General features: G+C 41.7%; 2 protein-coding genes across 2 annotated transcripts; one reads left to right on the forward strand and one right to left on the reverse strand.

Moving 5' to 3' along the window:
• Window positions 1-15,217: 15,217 nt before the first annotated feature.
• drg2 (developmentally regulated GTP binding protein 2) lies at window positions 15,218-21,250 on the reverse strand. The gene is made up of 14 exons (XM_030349347.1): window positions 21,147-21,250; window positions 20,823-20,925; window positions 20,436-20,596; window positions 20,008-20,097; window positions 19,786-19,846; window positions 19,437-19,527; window positions 17,832-17,904; window positions 17,499-17,589; window positions 16,826-16,923; window positions 16,644-16,720; window positions 16,215-16,303; window positions 16,009-16,067; window positions 15,744-15,797; window positions 15,218-15,597 (listed from the first exon to the last, which is right to left on the reverse strand). The coding sequence occupies exons 2-14, from the start codon at window positions 20,884-20,886 to the stop codon at window positions 15,511-15,513; spliced, it is 1,095 nt and encodes a 364-aa protein (XP_030205207.1). The 5' UTR covers window positions 20,887-20,925; window positions 21,147-21,250; the 3' UTR covers window positions 15,218-15,510.
• Window positions 21,245-23,125, forward strand: gfer (growth factor, augmenter of liver regeneration (ERV1 homolog, S. cerevisiae)). The gene is made up of 3 exons (XM_030349381.1): window positions 21,245-21,653; window positions 21,959-22,170; window positions 22,368-23,125. The coding sequence occupies exons 1-3, from the start codon at window positions 21,441-21,443 to the stop codon at window positions 22,528-22,530; spliced, it is 588 nt and encodes a 195-aa protein (XP_030205241.1). The 5' UTR covers window positions 21,245-21,440; the 3' UTR covers window positions 22,531-23,125.
• The last annotated feature ends 314 nt before the right edge of the window (window positions 23,126-23,439 follow it).

Below are 23,439 nucleotides of genomic sequence, written 5' to 3' on the forward strand. Positions count from 1 at the left end.
TCCTCTTCCTCATCTTCATCTTCACCCTTTGGCTGGCGTTTGCCAGGAGCCTTGCTGAACCCCTTCATAGCCTTAGAGGCTCCTTTCAGGGCCACTTTTCCTTTACCTTTTGCTCCCTTCTTGGTTACCACCTCTTCTTCGCTCTCCTCTTCCTCTGTTCGTTCACTACTCATTCCCTCATCTTCCTCTTCAGAAGCTTCCGACTCACTGATGGGTTTCTTACCCTTCCCCTTCTTCCCGTCATCCTTGCCCTTTCCCTTAGCTGGCGGCTCCTCTTTTTTCCCTTTCTTGTCACCCTTCTTATCTTCTTTCCCTGCCTTCTTTGGCTCCTCTTCTTTGCCCTTCTTGGAACCCTTGTCACCCTTCTTAGGTGCCATTTTGGTCCTACACCTACTCCAACTGTCTCAGAGAAAGAAGATAAAGGATCGGTACAGACGGAAGACTCAAGCAGTAGGGATCCATGTCAGAGTTGACAACAGCTTGACATACACAACAAATCCAAATGCTGCCAACATCTTCTTTTCCAGTATTTCCGTCTTCTTATAACTTTTAACTTGTACTTATTCCTCCACTGAATCAAAGTCTCCGATATGTGATGGAGCACAAATGCCAGACAAACTCTGCCACCATCTGTTTCAAGTCAGTTATTCTAAAGCGCAGAAAGAAACTGGCTTAACCCTGAGCCACCAGAGCTTGCTCGCATTACAGCACTCAGGCATCTAAAAAACAGCCAGGATCCCAAAATGTTTCAGACTGAAACATGCTGATTGTGATTATCAAGAGTCATAGAGTTCAGAAGTTTTGTTCTGATAACACTGACTATCACTATACCAGGATCTTTACTCTTGTCACCCACTTGTCCATCTGGGTCACTCACTTGAAATCCCACATGGAAGTCCTTTAACAAAGTTGGAACAACATAATCCAGCATGTGCCATTTTTAAATCCCAGCGGGGGGGAGGGGGGGGTTCTCCTTCACAGGTTTGTAAGTAATGTTCCAGGGTCACAGCGCTGAATAGAAGACCCCCCCTGTACCGGTCGATGGTGTCGGTGTAGTCCTTTGTGTGTCTCCCATTGTCTTGTTAACCCAGAGACAGTTGTTCTTGCTTGGCTGCTGCAGCAACTTTGGCAGGCAAGTTCTTTCCTTACACAAGAAGACTCGCTCTGTGTGTGTGTGTAGGTAAGTGTGCGTCTGTTTTTGTGTGTCCGCATGCACATGTGCGCATCTCCTAGTTCTAACACTCAGGGGTATCCTCTTCTATGTGTGCGTGCGTATTCTTCCACATGGACGTCAGAACGCGAGTGTGTCCTTCTGTAACCTCCCGCATTTCTCCCTCTTTCATTCTCGCTCCCTCTCTCTCTCTCTCGCACTCTCCCTCTCTTTTTGTGACACCGCGACCTCACCTGTCCTCTGTTCCACATCACTGACCCCCTCTCCCCCCCTCCCCAAACCTATCCGCTGTGCATTCACACACAACGTATCTGTGTGCATGTGTGTGCATCCCCAGTTATAGTTGCAAGGGGGAACCTAAATGTACCAGCTATACTGCCTTGGGGTAACCCTATCTGTAGGCTCACACCCGTATCAATAATGCAGGTCGGCTGAGCTGTTGCTAAACTGTGTCTGAGAGGCTCGGGGACACTGAGCCAAAACATGCGGCACCACTGGTACCATTAACACAGGCAGCACAGGCCAGGGCTGGCAGGCCACAACAGTCAGGGATAACGCATACATCAGACCCTCTACAGGTGGCGTTTACAGTGGGGGGATTACAAGGGAGCTTGACAACCCCGATAAGTACAACAGTGTTGTACACAATCAATTAAGGATTCATGGAGGATTCATATATCATACATATATATATACTACATTGATTGTATTTTTGATATTAGCATGGACGATTCAGTTATACAGAAGTCATTTTTCATTGCCTGTGTTTCTTTACTCATATGACGCAGTCAAATTTATTATTCACATTTCCTTTAACAAAGAATTTAATTTTTCAGAAACAATTTACGTATTCATTACAGAATGATCTGAAACCGAATCAGATACGCATCTCTGAAGCAACAAGCTTTAAATGTTAGGAGTTTTCACAGATATATTGATTAGTCAATTTACAAATATAGGAATACTAAATGAGTACAGTGAGTGTGCATCCATGCAAATGGGTTTGAGTGTGTGTGTGAGTGTGTGTGTGTGTGTGTGTGTGTGTGTGTGTGTGTGTGTGTGTGTGTGTGTGTGTGTGTGTGTGTGTGTGTGTGTGTGTGTGTGTGCTTGGGTGTGTGTCTCTCTGTGTGTGTGTGTGTGTGTGTGTGTGTGTGTGTGTGTGTGTGTGTGTGTGTGTGTGTGTGTGTGTGTGTGTGTGTGTGTGTGTGTGTGTGTGTGTGTGTGTGTGTGTGTGTGTGCGTGTAAGGCCATGCAGGTAGAAGGGAGATGGAGGGTTGGGTATAGGAATGATCCGTGGCACCCATGTTCTGATGGCAGAGCCAGGAGTCCGTTCCCGGTGGCAGATATCAATGTTTAATGTGTTGGGCCTTACGCAGGACAGATTAAACATTCATCACGGCCCGGCTCTAAATATATCACACGGAGGGTTAACCCTGCCCTCACCAGCTCACTCACCCATTCATTATACATACACACCCACTACCCGGGGTTAACAGGCGATCTCTGTGCATTGGAAAAAAGCGAAAGATCATGAGGAACAACATGGCCGCCAAGTTTTTACCACAGGGTTCGAGTTAGATGGGAGCCAGTGGGAGCTGAGCTCCCATAGAGAGAGTTCTGGCTCCCATGAAAGCAGCAAACTCAAATTATCTGTGGGGGTCTCTGAAAATACAGCAGCATAAAATGTAATTAAAGATAAAGCTATTTTCCCTTCCACATGCAGAGTAATATTGACATTAAGTAAGGGATAATGTATAGAACGCTGGTCATTATCGGGAAAATAAGGCCCCGTCCACACAGAGCCGATATTTTGGTGAAACCGCATATGTCATGTGCCTTTGGGCCGACCGTCCAGACGGATTCGGCCGGCCGACGGATCCAGACTGAAAAATAACTTCACACGGTGTGTCTTTTTACAATTTATTTGTTACCATTCGTAATGTTGATCAGCAGAGAAATAGTTCAACAAAGACGTTGACGTCGCTTAGCAACCGAATGCGCTGGGGTTGTAAAGTAACCGGACTACTTGCGGAGTGATACGAAAGACGTGAATCAGAGGCAAAAATTCCACTTTCCTTGATAGCAGTCATTATATGCTTAGCAATGGTGAATAATTTTTTGATAATTCACCGTTGCTAAGCATATAATGACCGCGGATGAAAGTGGATTTTTTACCGTCGCTCGTATCACTCCGCAAGTAATCAGGTAATTTATCAACCCCAGCGTTCTCGGTTGCTAAGCGACGTCAACATCTTTGGCAGACTGTTTCTCTGCTGATCAACACTACGATTGCTGGTAACGAATACATTGTAAAGAGACACACTGTGTGAAGTTATTTTTTCGTTTTGGCAAGTTGCCTTGTAATAAATGGGATAATGTACAAAACGTCTCAGGTCATTATCGAAAATAAGCTACTTCAGGGTGAAGCAAGACACCACCGCTTCGCGTCGGTGTCCGGTTCGCCCTGTCTGGGATTATTTTCCTGATGATGACCAGCATTCTATACATCATCCCTTACATATTTGCTTGCACATGATCATCGATAGTATAGTTGTTGTTTTTTTAGAGATCCCCACAGAGATGGAATCATAACTCGAACCCTGATTTACCGAATACACCAATGGAAAAGTTGCAAGCGATTTTACAAAGATATTTGTATTGAGTAATTTGGCAATGCATTTTTGTGGAGAGGATGGAATGGTAATGTGGAGTTAAAGAGTTTGGTCACAGCTGCTGAGAAAAACACCAAATGCTTCAACTCTTTCTTTCTTTCTTTATCTACGTTATTATTCATTGACATATTAATCATATGAACATTGTCGCCACTGAAATAATCTGAACGTGAACAGCACCAGCCTTGATGGACAAAACTGGGACGAATATTTAAATACAGTCAATAAAATGAACACTATCATAATCATTGTTGACTGTTATTAACATGAGGAGCAGTCAGTGATTCGTCAACATGAATGAACCAAACGTCTCCATCGACACGAGCAGCACGTGTGAAGAATCTCTGTAATCCAAGAGGCTACTTCCTGAAGTCTCTGCAGCTCAACCATATCATTTTATCCCTAATATTGTGCCAATGGAGATGCCACCATGCGACGCAACCCGAAAATGTGGCTCCGTGCCATGCAAGATATTAAACTTTAATTTGCCTGAAATGGATCTGAAAGTTGACCCCTGTTTGTCCCAGAGGAAAAATTGTGTGTGGTGATCCCCGGTTATTCTCGTGAAACCATTAAAATACCATAGCAGTAAGAAATGTCAATATAACGTAATAAGTATTTTAAGTATTTTTCCACATAGGAATTAATTATTTTTGTATTTTATTGCATATAAATGGATGTTCTACTCTGTTTTCAAATGACAGAAAAAATTGTTTACTGAATATTCATGCGTAATTATAAGGAAAAAACAGTGGAAAATGTAAGTGTCCATGACTGATGACAGTTTACACACACAGAGAATTTTAAATAAAGTTTGATTTTGAATAAAGCAAACACATCTACCAGTACCACCTTCAAGATGACTACCAGGTAAGCAGATCTCTTAAAGATCCCATGGCATGCTACTTTATGAATGAGGTTCTTCCACTTCCACTTCAATCTGAAGTAGACTGAACCGCGACATGGAGGAGAAAGGGATTGTTGACCGCAATTCTCTCCCGCCGACAAAAATTTAGAGAATCTTTTAAAAGGTTTACACAAACCCATAACTGCTGGAAGATTACAGAAGGAAAGAGAGAGAGGTTAGGAGTTGGAGAGGTTGCAGATAGTAATTAGCATAACAGTATATATGTATAGATATACATATATATAATTTATATATCTATAGATATATATATTTAATATATATATATCTATAGTCGATAGGAAGCCTATGCCCTCATACAGTGTCTATTGGAAGTCAATACCCTACACTAGGGATCGGACGATATGGATTTTTTAGGGCCGATGCCGATACGATTTCTTTTTCATCACCGTTAGACCATGAGCGATACGGGCTGCCGTTTTCTTGAGCCCTCAACTTCCGTCATAAAAATGACACAATGAACATAACAAATGTTACAAGTCTCAATTTAAAAAAGGAACATTTATTGAACTGTCTGTCTGTAAATCTATGCAGCGGTCCCGCATCGGCATTGGGTTTGCATTGAAAAAAACACAAATATCGGCCTGATATATTCCCCGGCCGATATATCGATCGATCACTACCCTACACCAACAGTGTTAAGTACTAAGTACGCCATTCAGGCCCCGTCCACCCTGATTTTTTTTCTTTAAGTCTTGTACGTTTGAGCCAACCATCCAGACGGAATCGGCGTTTTCGGTGCCTGCTAAAACACAAATTTTTTAACCAAGGCTGAAAAAGAGAAAAACGGCCCAATGCGTTTTTGCGTTAGGATTTGTGTGGACGCCAGATACGCAAACGATAACGTCGTTTGCGTATCTGGCGTCGCCCCCGCCACCAGGCAACATTCGATTTCTGTCTAATTTGATTTGATTTGTATTATTTTTGTAGCTTTAAATACAGCCCTTTGGTAAATGGAATTACTAACTCTACATTAAAAAGTATTTTCTGCTCAATCTACAAGGTTTAACAACTGCTTTCCCCTCCTCGACAGTATGTTTGTAAAAGTGATATATCGGGCCGATATTGGTGGTTTTTACGTTTTTTTTCTATTTAAGGCATGATTTACAGACAAACAGTTCAATAAATGTTCCTTCTTTAAATTGAGACTTGTAACATTCGTTATAATCATTGTGTAATATTTATGATGTAAATTGAGGGAGCAAAGGCAGTATCGGCTCCAAATATCGTCTCAAGAATATCGGCAGTCCGTATCGGTCATGGGCTAAGGCTGAAAATAGGTATCGACATCGGCCCTAATAAATCCATATCAGTCGATCCCTAGTTTGTATACAGCTTGTATGCTTGATGCACATGCTCCGCCTCATATTCTTCTTTTTTTGGTGGAGAACCAGCGCCACATATAGGCCTGGAATATGTACTACAGCGTTTCTACAGCTAGATGCGTTTTTGCAATGAGTCCATCTTTACGGAGAAATTCCTGAAACACTGCCAAGGAAAACGAAAAGATAGTTTTCGTCCCCGTGTGGACGAGGCCTCTAATGTCGGATGACGTGTCCGTATGAGGTCAGAATGCAAAAACCGGCATCAAGTACCATCCCAAAGATAAGAACCACATCAAAACGACTCTCTCTCGCACGCACGCACGCACGCACGCACGCACGCACACACAATTGTAGTGTGCGTTTACATTTGTGGGTGAGAGAGGGAGAGAGAGAGAGCGAGAGAGAGCGAGAGAGAGACAGAGAGAGAGAGAGAGAGAGAGAGAGAGAGAGAGAGAGAGAGAGAGAGAGAGAGAGAGAGAGAGAGAGACAGAGAGAGACAGAGAGAGATAGATAGAGAGAGATAGAGAATGTATTTGATACCTCTGGGTTAGAATGTGATAGTTGGTTGAGCTACGTTTCCTGTTTTGTTATTTTTATTCTTCTTACCTGCCCAGGGACTTCAGATGGAAATGAGCTTTTAGCTTTAATCTGGTACAAGCCATTTTCTTACTCCACGTAATTAATGAACCTTGTACATGGTCCCTGATTCAAATAAACCAATAAAGTAAATACAAATAATGGAGATATTCTACAAAACACAGTTAACTGATTAGTTAATGCAGTATTAAGCACTATAATATTGCATTAGCATAGGGGTTAAGGTTAATGTTTGGGTCAAGGTTAATCGTAACCCTAATTTGATAAATGAATACCTAAGTAGTTAACATGAACAACACCATAACCTGAGTTTACATGAACACCATTAGTAAATGATTATGTTAATTAACTGTTACTACTGTTACTGCTTAATACTGCATTAACTAAGGTAAGGGTTAGGGTTGAATTAATTAATGGTTTATTAATTTACCTTTATTGTAAACTCTTACTAAGGATTTAATTACATGGCTTAATAAGTTGAATGCATCTTCTACAGTGGCCAGTCCACTCGTTGTTTATTTGAAACCGCTTGTCCGCCATCAAACTTTAGATTCATATCTTACGTCAGATTTGTGAGGGTCTACATAAGGAAACATGCTCACGTGACCACAGCTGACAGCTTGAAGCAGTGAGGAAGAAAAAATAAGGATGTCAAGAGAGCAGGAGGCAAAGGGAGCCTAGAAGGAAGGAAGAAAGAAAGTAAGGGAACAGGCAGAAACAAAATATAAGTTGAGTCTGGACTGAGTAATTTTAAACAATGAGGGGATGATAAGGACATGAGGAATATGATAGACAATATTAGTTTGACGTGATGGGCTGATGGATAGAAATATAAAACAGAAAGAAAGAGGAAGGGGTCAAGAGGAGTCAAGAGTGATGATGGGAGAGACTGCGAACGGGAGAAAGAGAATGGTGAAAGAGAGAGAGAGTCGATATTCATCTGACAAGCTGCTTTCATCAGGAGCACTCAGCCAACAAGCTCACCTAATGAGAACGACACACAAACACACGCATGCAAACAAACACACTAACACACACACACACACACACACACATTTTAGACCCACAAACACACCCACACATGCCTACATACATACGTACATTCATGCTCACACTCATTCAGACTCATGAACACACATACATCAAAAATCAACCAACAACCAAACTTTCAAATGTTGTCGGTATCAATCCCCTACCATTATGAACTGCTAATAAAGATATAGGGGTTCTCAACACACACAACTACACCTTCTGACAACAAATACAACTCAGAAAATATCCCTCAAAGAAACAATACAAAAAAACACTTAAACAGGAAAATATCAAGCCACCAATTTAGGGACAAGGGAAGAAGCCTCTACAACAGAGAAAGTTTTCCCTCTCAAAACTAAAAAAGCGGAAAGAGGTAGGAGAGGGAGAAAGAGTTGCCAATATTGGGTGACAGAGACGGAGCAAGGAAAGAAGAGAGACGAGCAGACTTGGGTTTCCTCTGAACCCACTAAGCCCATGTGTTCAGGTGCTGGCCTTGACTTCAGGGAGTATCCCCAAATGACTACACCGTGAGGTGAAACCAAAGGCTAGTGGCCCACCTGACACTGCCATTAGCAATTAGCATGGATCAACACTAAACTCCAAGGTCGGACCACACAAAAGAGCGGTGACAATGTTGAAATTCGGCCAGAGATATTGACGTCTGTCATGCTGTAGTGAAATTCAAAGGGTTTTATGTCCCCATGGTGTCAAATGAACATGGATTTGCATTCAGTGTCAAACCTGACTGGCTTTGTATTCGTGTCTCCGTTTACATTTTGGCCTTTGCAAAGTTAAAGTTACTAGAGCAGATCAGTGTCAAAACAATCTATAAGCGTGTCAGCAGGGCTCATCAGTAGTTGTTTTATGTTTTCTTTATGTGCATTTGATTTTTGATCGTATTGATTTTCGTTTATTTCAAAAATCTTTTGAAATAATGAAACCCATCTGAAATGGGATTTTCAGGTTGTTTGAATAGCTGGACATTTTTTGAGGTTTCAAAAAGTCTTAAAAGTCTCATACAAGCAGTTGAAGATAAAATATTAAACTATTAAAAGTCCCAAATATAGCTGATAAAGATGTTTTATGTAAAAATAAATCCTACATTTGGGACACAATGTCATTTTATGTAAACACCCCATAGTATTATGGATGAATGCTCACCTTAAAGACAACTAGTAGAAGAGGCTTTGAGGAGAAGAGATGATGGAACCAGTGGAGATGAATGGGATATTTCAAGAAGATTTAGCCTTCAATCACACTTAATCGGTTTTGAGCCGACTCAATGATGATTCAAGGGTCTCGAAGTGGACAAAATGTCAAATAGTGTGCTAGAGCAGCTGTGTCTATGATGTACGCAGCATTGATTCCTCACTCTACACTGCTTATGTTTATGGCCATCTGCCCACCAGACACAAACCAACATGCACACTCACATGTTTATCGACAAACACCATTCATACTGCCTACTTACACACCATTGCTCCTTTTCTACTGACCATACACTGTGACAAAATACACATGCAAGCACAAAGTCACAGAAGGCGCCCACGTGCGCATGCACGCAGACACACGCAGACACACACAGACACACACAGACACACACACACACACACACACACACACACACACACACACATACACACATTAAATACTATTTAACGTGGCCAATTATTATATTATCAGTGGTATAAAAAGTGTTCTCCTATCTTTTGTGTGTCTGTATTCAGTCAGGCCTGCATCGGTTCAACAATGTTTCATACTTTTTGGATAGGTTGAATACAAATGCCAGGATGCACTCACTCACTCACACACTCTGAAAAACCCAAACACATACACAGGTGGGAGAAGAACAGGTGTGAAAAGATCACCGGTAACCTACAATGCAAACCACAGCTTACTCGTCAGCAGTCGCTCCTTGTCACGCAAGAAACTAGACATGTATGTAGCGTCTAGTTTCTCCATCCAAAAACTAGAAATATCACATGACTATTGGCGCAATACCGTCCATTGTTAGATATCTGGGTATACTACTGTCCAGTGTCCAGCAGTGCGGTCCCTTGACAAACAGCTGTACTCTGCTTCGTACACAAGACGGCATCTACATATAAGCACACAAAGCTTATGCAATGTCCCATGCTAGCACAATGATCCTCTCTGTAAAGGTTGGCAAACTGGTCTGCCTCTACACGGGACAATGGGGTATGTGAGCACCAGACTGTGTTGAATTGTTTGCTAACCCTTGCAGAATAGTCACTGCACGAAAAGCCATTTTGAATCTCACGACAAATCCTTGTGCTTCACTGAGCCAGAAGAAAACCTGACAAGCACGGAAGCAGGCTACAGATAAATATTATTTTTGAGATGCCTATGTAAGATATAAGTGTGTATATGTTTGCCGATATACGCCGATATCAAAACTTTAGAAATGGTGACAATATATAATAGCCTCTTTATAAAACCTCTATTGTGGCTTTAACTGAGCAAATAATAACTCATTATTCTGTATTAGGCTCCTCCCATGCAGTTAATTGGTTGCTTAAGCTCATCATTTAATGTCATGTTGATGGCCCAAATAATTGCAAGCAGCAAGTCCCAAAGAGCTGCTCTAACCCCAGGATACAACAACATATATCGAAAAACAGCCGGTCCATCTATATATTTTTTTAATATCGGCCAATATATCAGATGTAATATCAGTACCAGCATGGGCCCCTAAAATCCAGTATCGGTTGGGCTCTAACATACATACATAGACTCACACACTCACGCATGCACAAGATAAGAGAACCATGTGAACATGCTAACATACATACATACATACTTACATACATACATACATACATACATACATACATACATACATACATACATACATACATACATACATACATACATACATACATACATACATACATACATACATACATACATACCTAAATAAATACATACACATACATAAATGCTAAAATATATGGCTTTACATACACTATATGGATATCATCAAAAAGTGTCTGTATCCTTTAGTAATACATAATCTATATAGAAATTGCATCTAGAATTGAGGTAGCCCTATTAAAAAAGCCTTTTGCACATGGTCAAAACATATATTTATTATGGATAACCCTATCGGGGCAGGATGAAAGAGTGTTCCGTTGGCTACAAATGTCTGATGAAATAATGTTATTCATATTTATATTGGGTCATAGTATTGTCTCTGGTCATGCAGAGCCTGATGGCTGGAGTTACCACATCTGCATTTACCAAAGTGATGGCGCGTGGTGCCATCTTTAGCAAAACAGCAGGGGGAGCCGCAACACCACTGGTATCGCCTGCGGAGGAAGGTAGGTCTTTATGACCGTGTTCAGCCTGAAGAGAGCAGAAGTGCAACGTTTATGTGGTGTTCTTATCGAAGTGGGAATCTAGCCTGACCTCTGCAGTGAATGGAATGAGTGACACTTCTAGGGGTAACAAACCATTTCTCAAAGATCCATAGCTCTCTGTGCGGATGAAAAAAGAGGGGATAATGAGAATGATGGAAAATAATGAAAACAATGGATTTTAAAAGACACTCTTACAATCTCTAATACTAATGTCAACCAAGAGGTCTACCAAAAAAGAACATCACGGAACATAGAATAAAACAATACAAAACAATAACAAATTTGAATAGAATATAGAATATTAATTTTTAGACATTCAGATGGATATTGATGGAGAGGAAAGAAGTTCTGTGCATGTCAGACGGGTTACTCTGATCGTTAACATGGACACCTTAGTTCATTTGAATATTTAGATTTAGATCCCAATAACAGGAGTGACATTCTGATTATCGGGTTCACATGGACAACGAAACGCAATCTGCAATTTTGGTCGGTTTACTTATTTCTGAAAGAACTCTGAACTAGGCCACTATCCAATTGTGATGGACCATGCATGGTCCCACCGCTCAAGTGTGGTAGAACATCGTCAGTCCATAATGTGTGATGACGCGTCGCGTGTATGTGTGTGTGTGATAAATAACTGTATTATGTGCCTTGCATGTATCTTAATACAATGACCTTGCAATGTTGTCTAACTGTCTGTTGAAGGTGAAGGAGGAAGGGCAGGGCTTATGGTGGGAAGCAGAAGAGTTGGAGATACAACTGGTGCATTTGTGTGTGTGTGTGTGTGTGTGTGTGTGTGTGTGTGTGTGTGTGTGTGTGTGTGTGTGTGTGTGTGTGTGTGTGTGTGTGTGTGTGTGTGTGTGTGTGTGTGTGTGTGTGTGATATTCAGAGTGTACAACCTATAGTGCAAGACAGGAAATATGCAAGCAACAAAAATGTTGACAGAAGGAAAAAAAATCTCATGACAATAAAGCCAGACGGTTATAAACAGTGTAGGTCTTCTGCTCTTAGTGTCCTCTCAGTATCTATAATTGTAGACGCCACATTTAGGAAAGCTACTAATGCTCATAAAACGATGTCTAATGCTCAAATAAATCTTCGTATGGATTTGAACCTGCTGAATAATGCATGCAAAGCGGATTGCAACTATGCCCTGTTGGTTCCGGTCAATACATTGTGCTCTTACTATGTCCGATGTGACAAGGCCCATAAGACAAATGAAGTGGACCACGTTCATACGCATAGGAATTTGAGTCTGGCTAAGAAAAAATATTACTTAAAAAACATTATTGATTATTGATCATTACAAAGGGATTGAAGAGGGATGAGTATTTCTGAAAAAGATAGATTTTGATTGTGGTTCATTCGATATTTACAGACAGTTCTATCCCCCATGTTGCCAGGCTACCTGAAGGCATCATTGAGCAAGACACCCTAATAATACGTGGTCCTTAATGACGCTTTAGGTGACAGGGTTAATGATCTATCTCCATTATATGTAATGTTTATTTGGAGAAAAGTGTATGATTCGTCATTGCTGAAGTAAGGCATAAGTATGTCCTTATTAACCAGCAGGCTGAATGCGACCATATTGACAGATACACTGGGCATAATGGACTAATGTAGGCCCACTGTAATTTAACCATGGCTTGTCTACTCATTAGATTTATTATTTGCTGTCCTTTGAAATGAAATTACTTGTATACTTCATTAGAGATCATTATAAAAATGCATGCTCTAGTTTCTCTACCTCTAATTATGGGGGATGGGAATGTGCCTTTTTATGGCATGACATTCATAAATGACCATTTATAATAAATAGATAAATGAAACGAAATGAAAATAATCAATAATTTAGATCAATACCTTGGGTCCTGAACACTGTTAAATTGTCATACTCTTGGTTCCAACATCCTATCTATGATCCATGTGATCGCATTAACACTGATGAGATGAATACCTTTAGACCAGGGTAAGGCAGATTGCCTTGATGGAAGCCGCAACATCCGCATGCACACAACCTAGAACTCCAGAACCTCTTTAATAACGGACTGTTTCACATTCACTCTTCTAGGCCTATGCACCCCCCCCCCCCCCCCCTCCTCTCCCCCCCCCCCCCCCCCCCCCCCCCCACACACACACACACACACTTTATAAATGTACAAGAAAACAATTGAGGGTTTCTATGTTTACATAAAATATAGCTCATGGAATGGGAAAATTCTATTTCCACATTCTGTTTCTCTAACTGCCGTGTGTTGCCATGTGACTGTATTTTCGATGCCCGTGGGAAGGTCGAGGAGCAAGGGTTCCAAGTTAACTGATGGGGCACGGCTACGACCCCCTTTATAACATCCTTAGGAGGTTCATCGATAGTTTACCATCTGGTTAAGCAATACTTTTGTATTGGGGGGCAGAGCTGTTCTCAGCATCCTGACACCTTGCTTTTGCCAATGCATTGGACTTCTCCTTGCGAAGCTCTGGGAGAGACGCAGGGCGAACTCCCATCTGGGGACTTCTCCTTGTGGAGCTCTTCGAGCGATGCAGGGCGAACTCCCATCTGTGGATTTCTGCTTGCGGAGCTCTTGGAGGGACGCAGGGCGAACTCCCATCTGAGGCCTCGGATGATTGTATGTTAGGCTTCGGATTATTATTGTTTTTTGTATGAGTGTTGTATGTTATTGTAGCCTACCTTTGTTACTCAAATATATGACCCTAATTGTTAAGTTCGGATGACTCCTTATTCCTATTCAGTTTAGTCAAAACAATTGACTTGGTGGTCTAGAAATTCCCACCACACTCATTAAAGTTATGTGTAGGCCCTTCTGTCCTTTAGTAAGACCAATAAAAAATGTACTTGGTTCGAATCCCAATGTCCGCAGCCTGCCAGTATAGACAGACATACTAAAGCAAGGGACCTACACCCCTCATGACTGTATCTGACTTCATAGTAATCAACATGACTGTGGGATCCCGATTAAACTTGGATCAAGTAGTCAGAAAGGTTAACACAAGTTTGACCATTAGTCTCCTAACAACTCTCCTTCACAAGCAACACTTTAAACGACACTTGACCATGCACAATGACAGCATCTCCTTTCACGTCCCCATTCGGTGATGGCCTGCTGTCTCACTCACGCGAGCACACACACACACACACACACACACACACACACACACACACACACACACACACACACACACACACACACACACACACACACACACACACACACACACACACACACACACACACACGCACGAGCAGCCGTTCCATATGGGGGAGCAAGGAACAGCAGCATCAAGTGTCATCTTACCAACACTATGCTTGCTTGACTTGGCTCCAAGTTGACTACTACTACCACTACATACATGGGGGGCGATCTTACCTCTGCGTCTTCCTTTAACTATCCCACGCTTCCCTCTCATCACGTAATTCCGAAGCAAAATCTGTCCATCAAGGTTCCGCGCCAACGAGACATTTCTACGGCATCCTTGTTAGAAAAAAATTCGCCGTTGACGCGCGGAATACGTTCTTGGTCGCCTCGACTTCGTTCTAGCGTATCCCACCTGTACCTCTCCCTCTCTTCTCGCTATATTGTGTAAAGGGAAGAATGGTTATGAATATTTAATGGCGTCATTATGCCTCTCGGTGTGCTAATGAATGAGGTAGCTTTGGCAGTAGGTACTCGATGCTTACGAAGAGAAAACGGTACAAGCTGCCAAGGATAATAACGGTTAAGCCGCGAGGAGTTGACTAGAGGTCAAAGGTGATACACACCTGTTGACGATGGGGGAGAACGAATTCATTTGGATGTAGAAATTACAAAGAATTAAATATATTATAGATACGTGTCTAATGGAGTAACCCTAACCCTAAATAGATTTAGAAACTGTATGTTTTATATTTTATTTAGCCGCAAAGAAGGCGAGGATGTATCAAAATGTCTGTAGACTAATTATGCTTTTTAAGTTGGGGCAATCTACAAGAACAAGCATTTGAAATATTCTTAATCAATAAAATGCACCATTCCTAAGGGTTTAGGCATATTATAACATATTACAAGAGTATCAAAACATGTGGAAATGTAAATATTAAACATGGTACATTATTGTTTTTGTATTTGAGTTTAATATTTTTGTCTCAACGCATCTGTCTCAAACTTAATCGAAAGGTTAAATATGCCGTTTCATGGGAGCCAGAGTAATCTGGGAGATTCCAGACGAACAGTTACCGGTTTAGAATTTCATACATAAAAACAGAATGAAAGAAGGCAGCTTTAATGTCATTGTATAATTCACTGTATACTGTACAATGTTTTTCTCTTCTGCCTTTCAGCCCCTCCCATGTGAACGGGACCCCTCCCATTCAGTCTCTCCTCTGTCAAATCAGAGGACTCCATTTTTACTTTTTAACGATCTGGATGACGTCTTCATGTTCCATGATGTGTGTTAGCCCCACCCTTTGGGGGCTGTACTTGGTGCTGGTGCCCTGGAAGAAAACAGTCAAGAAACGGTCAACATCTAACCTCTTACCAAGGACCAGCACTATTCAATTTCCCATTTATCAAAAGTCCACATACAGGAGTAATGGATTAACAAAACGTTTTGGAAGTTGACGGTGGAGAGAGCACTTACCCAGACCAAGGCGTATTTAAACTGGCCGGCTAAGGTCCTGTGGATCCGATGGCACTGCGAGGAGAAGAGAAGGGGAAAATAACAGACTAATTAACTTCAGCGATCACCCCATGTATTTATGTTGTCTGCATGTTTCTCTATAGGCAATTACACATTTTCCACCTTGTATAATTAAGTACGAGTGTGTTTTTATGCGTCTAAAAGTGAGTGCGTATACAAACACAGCTGTGTGTGTATGTGTGTACATTATATGTGTTAAACTCACCACATGTTCTACAGATGCTCCTCTTCTCATAATGATAGCATCGCCGAAGTCCGGCCGCTCTGAAGGAAAACAGTCTCACATTTCACATCCTACTGGGATTCTTTCTCATTCAGTGTGCGTGTGTGTGTGTGTGTGTGTGTGTGTGTGTGTGTGTGTGTGTGTGTGTGTGTGTGTGTGTGTGTGTGTGTGTGTGTGTGTGTACGCACCTCCCCTCTTCTTGGTAAAAATGCAGATGAGGGCCAGGTAGTCCCACAACGTCTCCAGAAGGTAGTCCAAGTTTAGTTTCATCCCACAACTGAAAGCACATGGAAACACAACTTTATTTATATACTGTGTGAAAGAGCCACTTGATCAAGTAGGGAACCCTGACCTCTCTGATTCAGACCTGTGACCATATTCACTCAAAAGAATCGATTTAAAAGAAAATAAATTAATCAAATTACATTAAGCCAATTAGAAAACAACCATCGAACAAAATGTCTGTAGCCTGTATATACTGTGTTAGATTTTGACTGCATACAGATTTGCACAGCAAGCCCAATAGTCACTTTTCAACAAAATACAGGTTATCCCAATGCTGATCATCCCTCACATACACTTAGCACAATTACCACACACACACACTTAACACAAACCTGATGACAACACTGTTGGGCACGTGGGCTAGACGGTTCACCTCCTCGATGGATATCTGATCCACCTTGTTATAAACCTACATAGAAATAAAAACATAAAAAAGTTAGTTAACTCAAAGCAAAGCCAAAAGACAAAGCAACACGCAGTGAGTGGAAAGATCTGAACCCATCCAAGGACATACGTAAAGGCAGGGCATGTAAACTCTGTTCCCGACAATGACGTCGATGAACTCATCTGGCGTGCTGTCCTCGCGGAAGAGCACCTCAGCGTTGAAGATTTCTGGAGGATTACAGGTTAAGGAGTTCGATTGAATACCATCTTGCCAGGGTCGATCGGTAACGGATTAGGCAGGGATGCACACACACAAAAATGGTGGGACAGAATGATGGGACACAAACAGCAATACTGCCATTTATTATTACTATTTAGATATGCAGTTATGCAGAGAAATTTACGGTGAATTCAGATACATCTAATTAAGGAAGGGATCACTGGTAGGGACCTCTTGCCCTAGGACACCTAAAGGCACACATTTCCTTGGTTTGATTGGGGATCTAACACAGAACTCTTTGGATTTGGTGTGGAGCACTCTAGCCATTACATAAACCTGCCCCTATATTGCACAAGTGTATGAGAGGGAAAAACGTACTTACAGATTAAATGCGCGATCTGCTTTTATGCTGAAATTATAATACAGCCCTCTTTTAACCTGTGGCCACTATAAGCACTCCACAATTAGTGCCTCACATTCATACACACAAGAATGTCAATCATGCAAGGGAACCGCCAAGTGTTGCCACAGTTAGCTTAGAGGAACCAGGGATCAAACCAGCGACAGGTTTAGGGAAGGATACTGTACTCGTGGAGGATGAGCTGCACCAGCTTCTCTGAGCACATGGTGAGAGGGACTGTAGAGTTGTAAGAGAGGCCACCACCTTTCTTGGGCTACAAGGGGAAGACATACACAAAACAAGGTTGAGACCCGGCATTGGCTGTGCTAACATTGAGAAAATAGAATTAGGAATTCTGCATTTAAGCATTCAGATCGGAGACAAGACGGTGCTGAACAATAGTAAACATTATTGACAACAGTGATTAGATTTGAAATCGTTCATGTAATAATGAGAGACTGCGACAAGCCTTAATGATACAGATTTAAAACAAAGTAAGACAAAGTTCTACTTTACCTTGAAGTAAATATTTGGCTTCTTGCTGTTTAGCCTGATGCCAACAGACTCCAACTCTTTTTCTAAAAGCTCTCTGAAAAGGAAATTAAAAAATTCCCGCATAAATATCAACATGCTTTACCACAGGCAAGAAAATACAGCATCCCCTTAGTCACGCTTTGCACAACATAGATAAACAGACACATCATGGTTCCGAGTTTTAAAAAAGTGCTGATCCGAAGCATACTGGCCCGGCCCCTACACAATTTTGACTGGCTGTCACTCAAATCTTTATTTTTTTCTACATCACAAGTACATTTTTACATCACAAGTGGGTGTGTCCACCTAGAGGTATGACGGATAAATGAGCAACGTTTGCTACAGTCCACTGGGTAGGCTGGTAGACTGATCTATCCAGCACACATACAGGTGGACACGGCCACTTGTGATGTCAGATGAGACCGATTTTCAAAATCTCTTTTAACGGCTAATCACACTCACACCTGGTGGTATAATATGTCCCCTGTAATAGTTTTTAAAGAACGTTGTGCCACATCCAATATACAACTTCTGTGTGAAAAGGTGTTGTTTACACTAGGTGCAAACTAGAGACCTGCGCGGGACTGTTTTCTTCATCCCGCTCCTGCCCGCTCCCGCTGATTTTCTGACCATTACCGCCCGCGCCCGCAACGTGTGTGTTACACTCCCGCCCGCTCCCGCAATGTGCATGTCCACTCCCGCCCGCACCTGCAAAACTCTGAGAATTTATGCCCGCACAATAATAGAGATGCATTGATTTTGTGTCTTCTCCTGTCCCGCAGGAGAAAACACGTAATTATATAGGCTATTAAAAAGAGACTCATGGGCTGCGTGTCTTTTGACGCACTGGTCTAGCGCTCCTATTTCGTTGTTTTCATTTTTCAATTCAATAAGGGCTGTTTCATATTCTATTCTCCTCTTCTGTAGGCCTATTTTATTTATTTTTCTACCTTTATATAATCACGCAGTGATTGAGGATATTGTCTCTTTTCTAAGTTAGACCTGAACCCGCAGTGTTTTGTTTTACCCGCCCGTTCCCGCCCGCAGCAAAGTTCAAACCGCCCGCTCCCGCGAGATTTGGGTTGGGTCCAACGGGACCCGGCGGGACCCAATCCCAATGCAGACCTCTAGTGCAAACAATAACACGTTCTGATCACTTTGATCCATCGTCGGTAAGGAGAATATTTTGACTATAGGCCGTTGAGAGCTGATTTGGCGAATACACCATGGACTGTGGATGGGTTTGAAAACTCCTCAAGTCACCCCGTTTAGTTTGCTGTTCATTCACAGGGAGCGGCCGCAGCGCTCTGGCAGAGGCCTGCGGCCGTGGCAGAGCCCAGCATCTAGAGCAGATATAGAGCCCAACAACATAGAAAAGCAATGCAGGACGCGTCTTGGTGCAACCTAGTGCAAACTACATCTACTTACACCGGTTATATTGGAAATGTTTAAAACAATTCTCTGAGAAGCCTTTCCCAACACCCCAACGGGAGCCTCAATGTGTTACATTGGCGGAGTGCCCGTTTAGATACTGTGCTCTACCAGTTGACTTTCACAGCAGCCCTACACTCAGGTTCCCATGGTTACCTCTGGACGCCTCCCTTGGTGGCATCCAACATCATGATGACTACGTCGGCTGTACGAGCCACGGCGATGACCTGCCGACCTCGACCCTTACCTTGGGACGGTCAAAGTTTGATCAAACACTGTAGTTACACATCTTTATAAAAATTCAAAATCATAAGGATAGACATAGAGCCAGCCCAGCCTCCGAGATATTTACCAGCAGAATCAGAATTTATCAATAATAACCATGAATTAATGAAGAAATATGGCAGTCACCACTCAGAGTCAACAATAATGCAATATTATTGATTATAAAAAATTGGTTTGATATTGTGAGAAAAGAAAAAAGTGAAAGGAACATGGACGTTACCTTGGGCAGCGCCCTCAATGATTCCTGGTAAATCAAGCAGCTGAATGTTGGCCCCTTTGTACTGGAAAATTATAAGCATACAAAATAGATGGGCATTACTCAATGAAAGGGATTAAAATGATCTCCTCAAAACTCAAAAAGGATGTTGAACTGATAATGGACGGCAAAGGTAGAATATTAAGGACGTGTAAGAAAGTGTGTGAAATAAGAAGGTAGCCATACCTCTATGACACCAGGAATACAGGTGAGAGTGGTGAACTCATAGGAGGCAGCCTCACTGGCGGTGGACGTCATCAAGCTGAGGAAGGTGGACTACAGGACACAGAAAAGTACAGTCAGAAAAATGTGCCAAAAACTTTGCAACTTTTAATTTGTTTGTCAAAATGAAAAACTGTCACCTTACTAAAGCTCTCTGACATATCTAAGCGTTATATCAATTTTGTATGTAATAACAGAAACGGTGTGCACGTCTCATGTTAACCAGTCACGCACCCTCTGCAGAAACACAATGTATCTTGGTGTGGCTCAAGCTAAAATGCATTGAGAAAAACTATTTTTGTAGTTTTAAAATTCAAGACATGGATTTTCCGGGAGCCCAGTTTTGTTGACATGGTGTGGGTCCACCTTCCCAGTCAATTCTGTGAACCTACCTTACCAACAGATGGGAAACCGATAAGAGCCACTCGGGCATCTCCAGACTTCATGACATCGAAGCCCTCTCCCTTGGCCCCCGCAGTCTTGGAGGGCTCCAGAAGCTGAGCTCTGTATTTCGCAAGCTTGGCCTTCAGCAAGCCAAGATGGTACTCAGTGGCTGAGTGCATGAATGGAATAAAGTTAATTCATCCTGGATGGTTTTAATCAGAGGGATTTATAATCGTATTTGTCCGAAAAAAGACATTACAAAAAAGATTAAAATGATGACAAATGGGATTCATACTTTAACAGTTAGTTGATTTGGCCGTCCTCAGAAGGTAGTTACATTTAGGCTCAGGAAACAACTACTGATAGACTGCATGACTGGCCGACGAGAGCCTTACCTTTGTTTTTCTGAGTTCGAGAGATTTCTCTCTCGATCTCCCCGATTTTGTCCAAAATGCCCATTGTGACAAGGCAGATCGATCACACCCGTAATGAAAATCCCTTTTGATGAAGAAGAAACATTATAAGAGATGTCAACGTGTCAGAAAACTCAACGTTATTTATTAGCAAACTTGCTAGCTAGCTGGAGCAATACAATGACAAAAATAGCAGTTGAGAAAATCCTCAGGATGCAATACAAATATGGTGCTTTAATGTACCAGTCAGGAATAATAAACAGTATGAAAAACCCTTCAAATTATTCAAGAAATGTGGAAATTTACACTTTGATTTCGTTGACACTTGGCAGCATGCAGGAAAAAGGAACGGGTATGACATCACGCACCGGAAGTAATAGTTCGATGCGCATCAAGTTCCGGAACAAACCAATTCTCGACTAACCAAAATATATCTTTAGGAATTTATACATTAAAACTACTCTTTTCAATTCAGAAAATAGCGACATTTGCAAGATACATAATCACTGATATTTTCGTCAAAATAAATTAAATGTTTATCATTAGCCAAAATACATCATCATTACAAGCTCTGTGTCATTGAAAGTCCATAGAGCGAATATGGCTGCGTCTCAAGGAGCGAGACCAACATCATCGTCCAGTTCTCCTGGGTTTGAAGGATTCCCGTTTGTGGTACCAGGTAAATCTTCTGAGGAAAGATCCACTAAAGAGCAGGAGCAAATCGGAGATCCTAAAAAGAAACCATGCAGGGCTTGTACGGACTTCAAATCGTGGATGAAAGTCCAGGATAAGCAGCCAACTAATTCAACACAGGTGATCGGAGTTCATTATGGTTTCACAAGTTAGTCGTTTATTCTGTCCCCCTCTCACATATTAAGGAGCTAACTGAGCTAACTAACCCAAACGGTCCTTTTCTAATTGTATTTAATTCTGCGTAGGATAAACACATGTCAGTGAATAATATGAATGACAGTAACTAAGTAATTCAGAAAATTACATAATGATGCTTCAAATTTCTTGAGATGTTTGCATGAGTCCATTCGACCTATTCCTTGTATCGTTTATTTGTTTTGGTAGTTATCCGAATACTTCTTCAACATTTATCTTCCCATGACCAGGAGACCAATTCAGGCAGCCGGGCAGAGGTGGATCCACAGTGTCCGTTGGACAGGGAAGAGTTAGGACGTAACACCTGGTCTTTTCTCCACACCATGGCCGCGTATTTCCCAGATCGGCCCTCCCAGACGCAGCAGCAGGAGATGGGACAGTTCATTAACCTCTTCTCCAAGTTCTTTCCCTGTGATGAATGTGCCCAGGACCTCAGGGGCAGGTGAGGTCCCAGTACTACCCTACTACACAACACATATTCAACGACAGTATCTACAATATAATATCAATACATTATGGACACAGAGTCATGATGAGAGGCAGGATATTATAGTCTAAATCACTTTTCGACTTCGATTTTCTTTGAATATCTTGCCAGCAGTTTTTTTTTTCTCTAATGACGTATTCTCTCATCCACAGGTTGACAACCAATCAGCCGGATGCAAGTAGTCGCCAGGCCCTCTCTCAGTGGCTCTGTTGTCTCCATAATGATGTCAATGTCCGGCTGGGCAAGCCCCAGTTTGACTGTTCCCGCGTGGACGAGCGTTGGAGAGACGGCTGGAAGGATGGTTCTTGCGATTGATTGACATTCCGGAAGGAAGGGAGAGGAACTTGTGGTTAAAGCATATTTTCCCCAGTGGAACAAAATAGAAACCGGTTTTCCGCTTAACACTTGACCTCTCCCAGGATAATTTCCAAAAAATTATATTATTGTTCTCCGATGTCCCCATTAGATGTTTTCAACGCAACCCAATTCAGGCATTTACAAAGACATTCGACAATCGAGTAAAACCTGTGAAAAAACAACTTATTTTTGGAACTTATTTTTTTGTGGGGGGGAATATATGGCATTGTTAATTTAACATTTGATTTTAAGTGTTTAATTTAATCATCTACTCAGAAAATTTTATATTTTTGGTAATCCTTGTTAGCCGAGTCATCTGGTTATTCATAAACAAAAAAAGATGGCCATTGTTAAGTCGTGTGTGTGTGTGTGTGTGTGTGTGTGTGTGTGTGTGTGTGTGTGTGTGTGTGTGTGTGTGTGTGTGTGTGTGTGTGTGTGTGTGTGTGTGTGTGTGTGTGTGTGTGTGTGCGCGTGTCCTTTGTACATTTTCAGATCTGTTTTAATCTATTAAATTGCTGGAAATTGGTTACAGTTAAAAGAATATGGACACATGTTCCCTTTTGTCTTTGTGTCCTTTCTCTTCAGGCTCCAACTCATGGAACTCAACCCTTTCTAAAAATCAATAACACTCATAATGAAACAGTGGTTAATTTTTGGAACCTCCCCATTGATCATGTTCTTAACACCTCTTTGCAACTTTGTGTATTTGTATATTACTCTAAACAAACGTATTCATAAATTAAATAGGATTTTTTTGTACATTTCTTATAAATTTGCAACGCTTTTGCGGTCAGTAGTACTAGGAATACATTTCCGCCCTCTGCTGGGTGAAGGCGGCACATGTGACGCTTGGTTATATTCATGAAA

Source organism: Gadus morhua, chromosome 2, assembly GCF_902167405.1.
Source record: "Gadus morhua chromosome 2, gadMor3.0, whole genome shotgun sequence".
Taxonomy (NCBI): Eukaryota; Metazoa; Chordata; class Actinopteri; order Gadiformes; family Gadidae; genus Gadus; species Gadus morhua.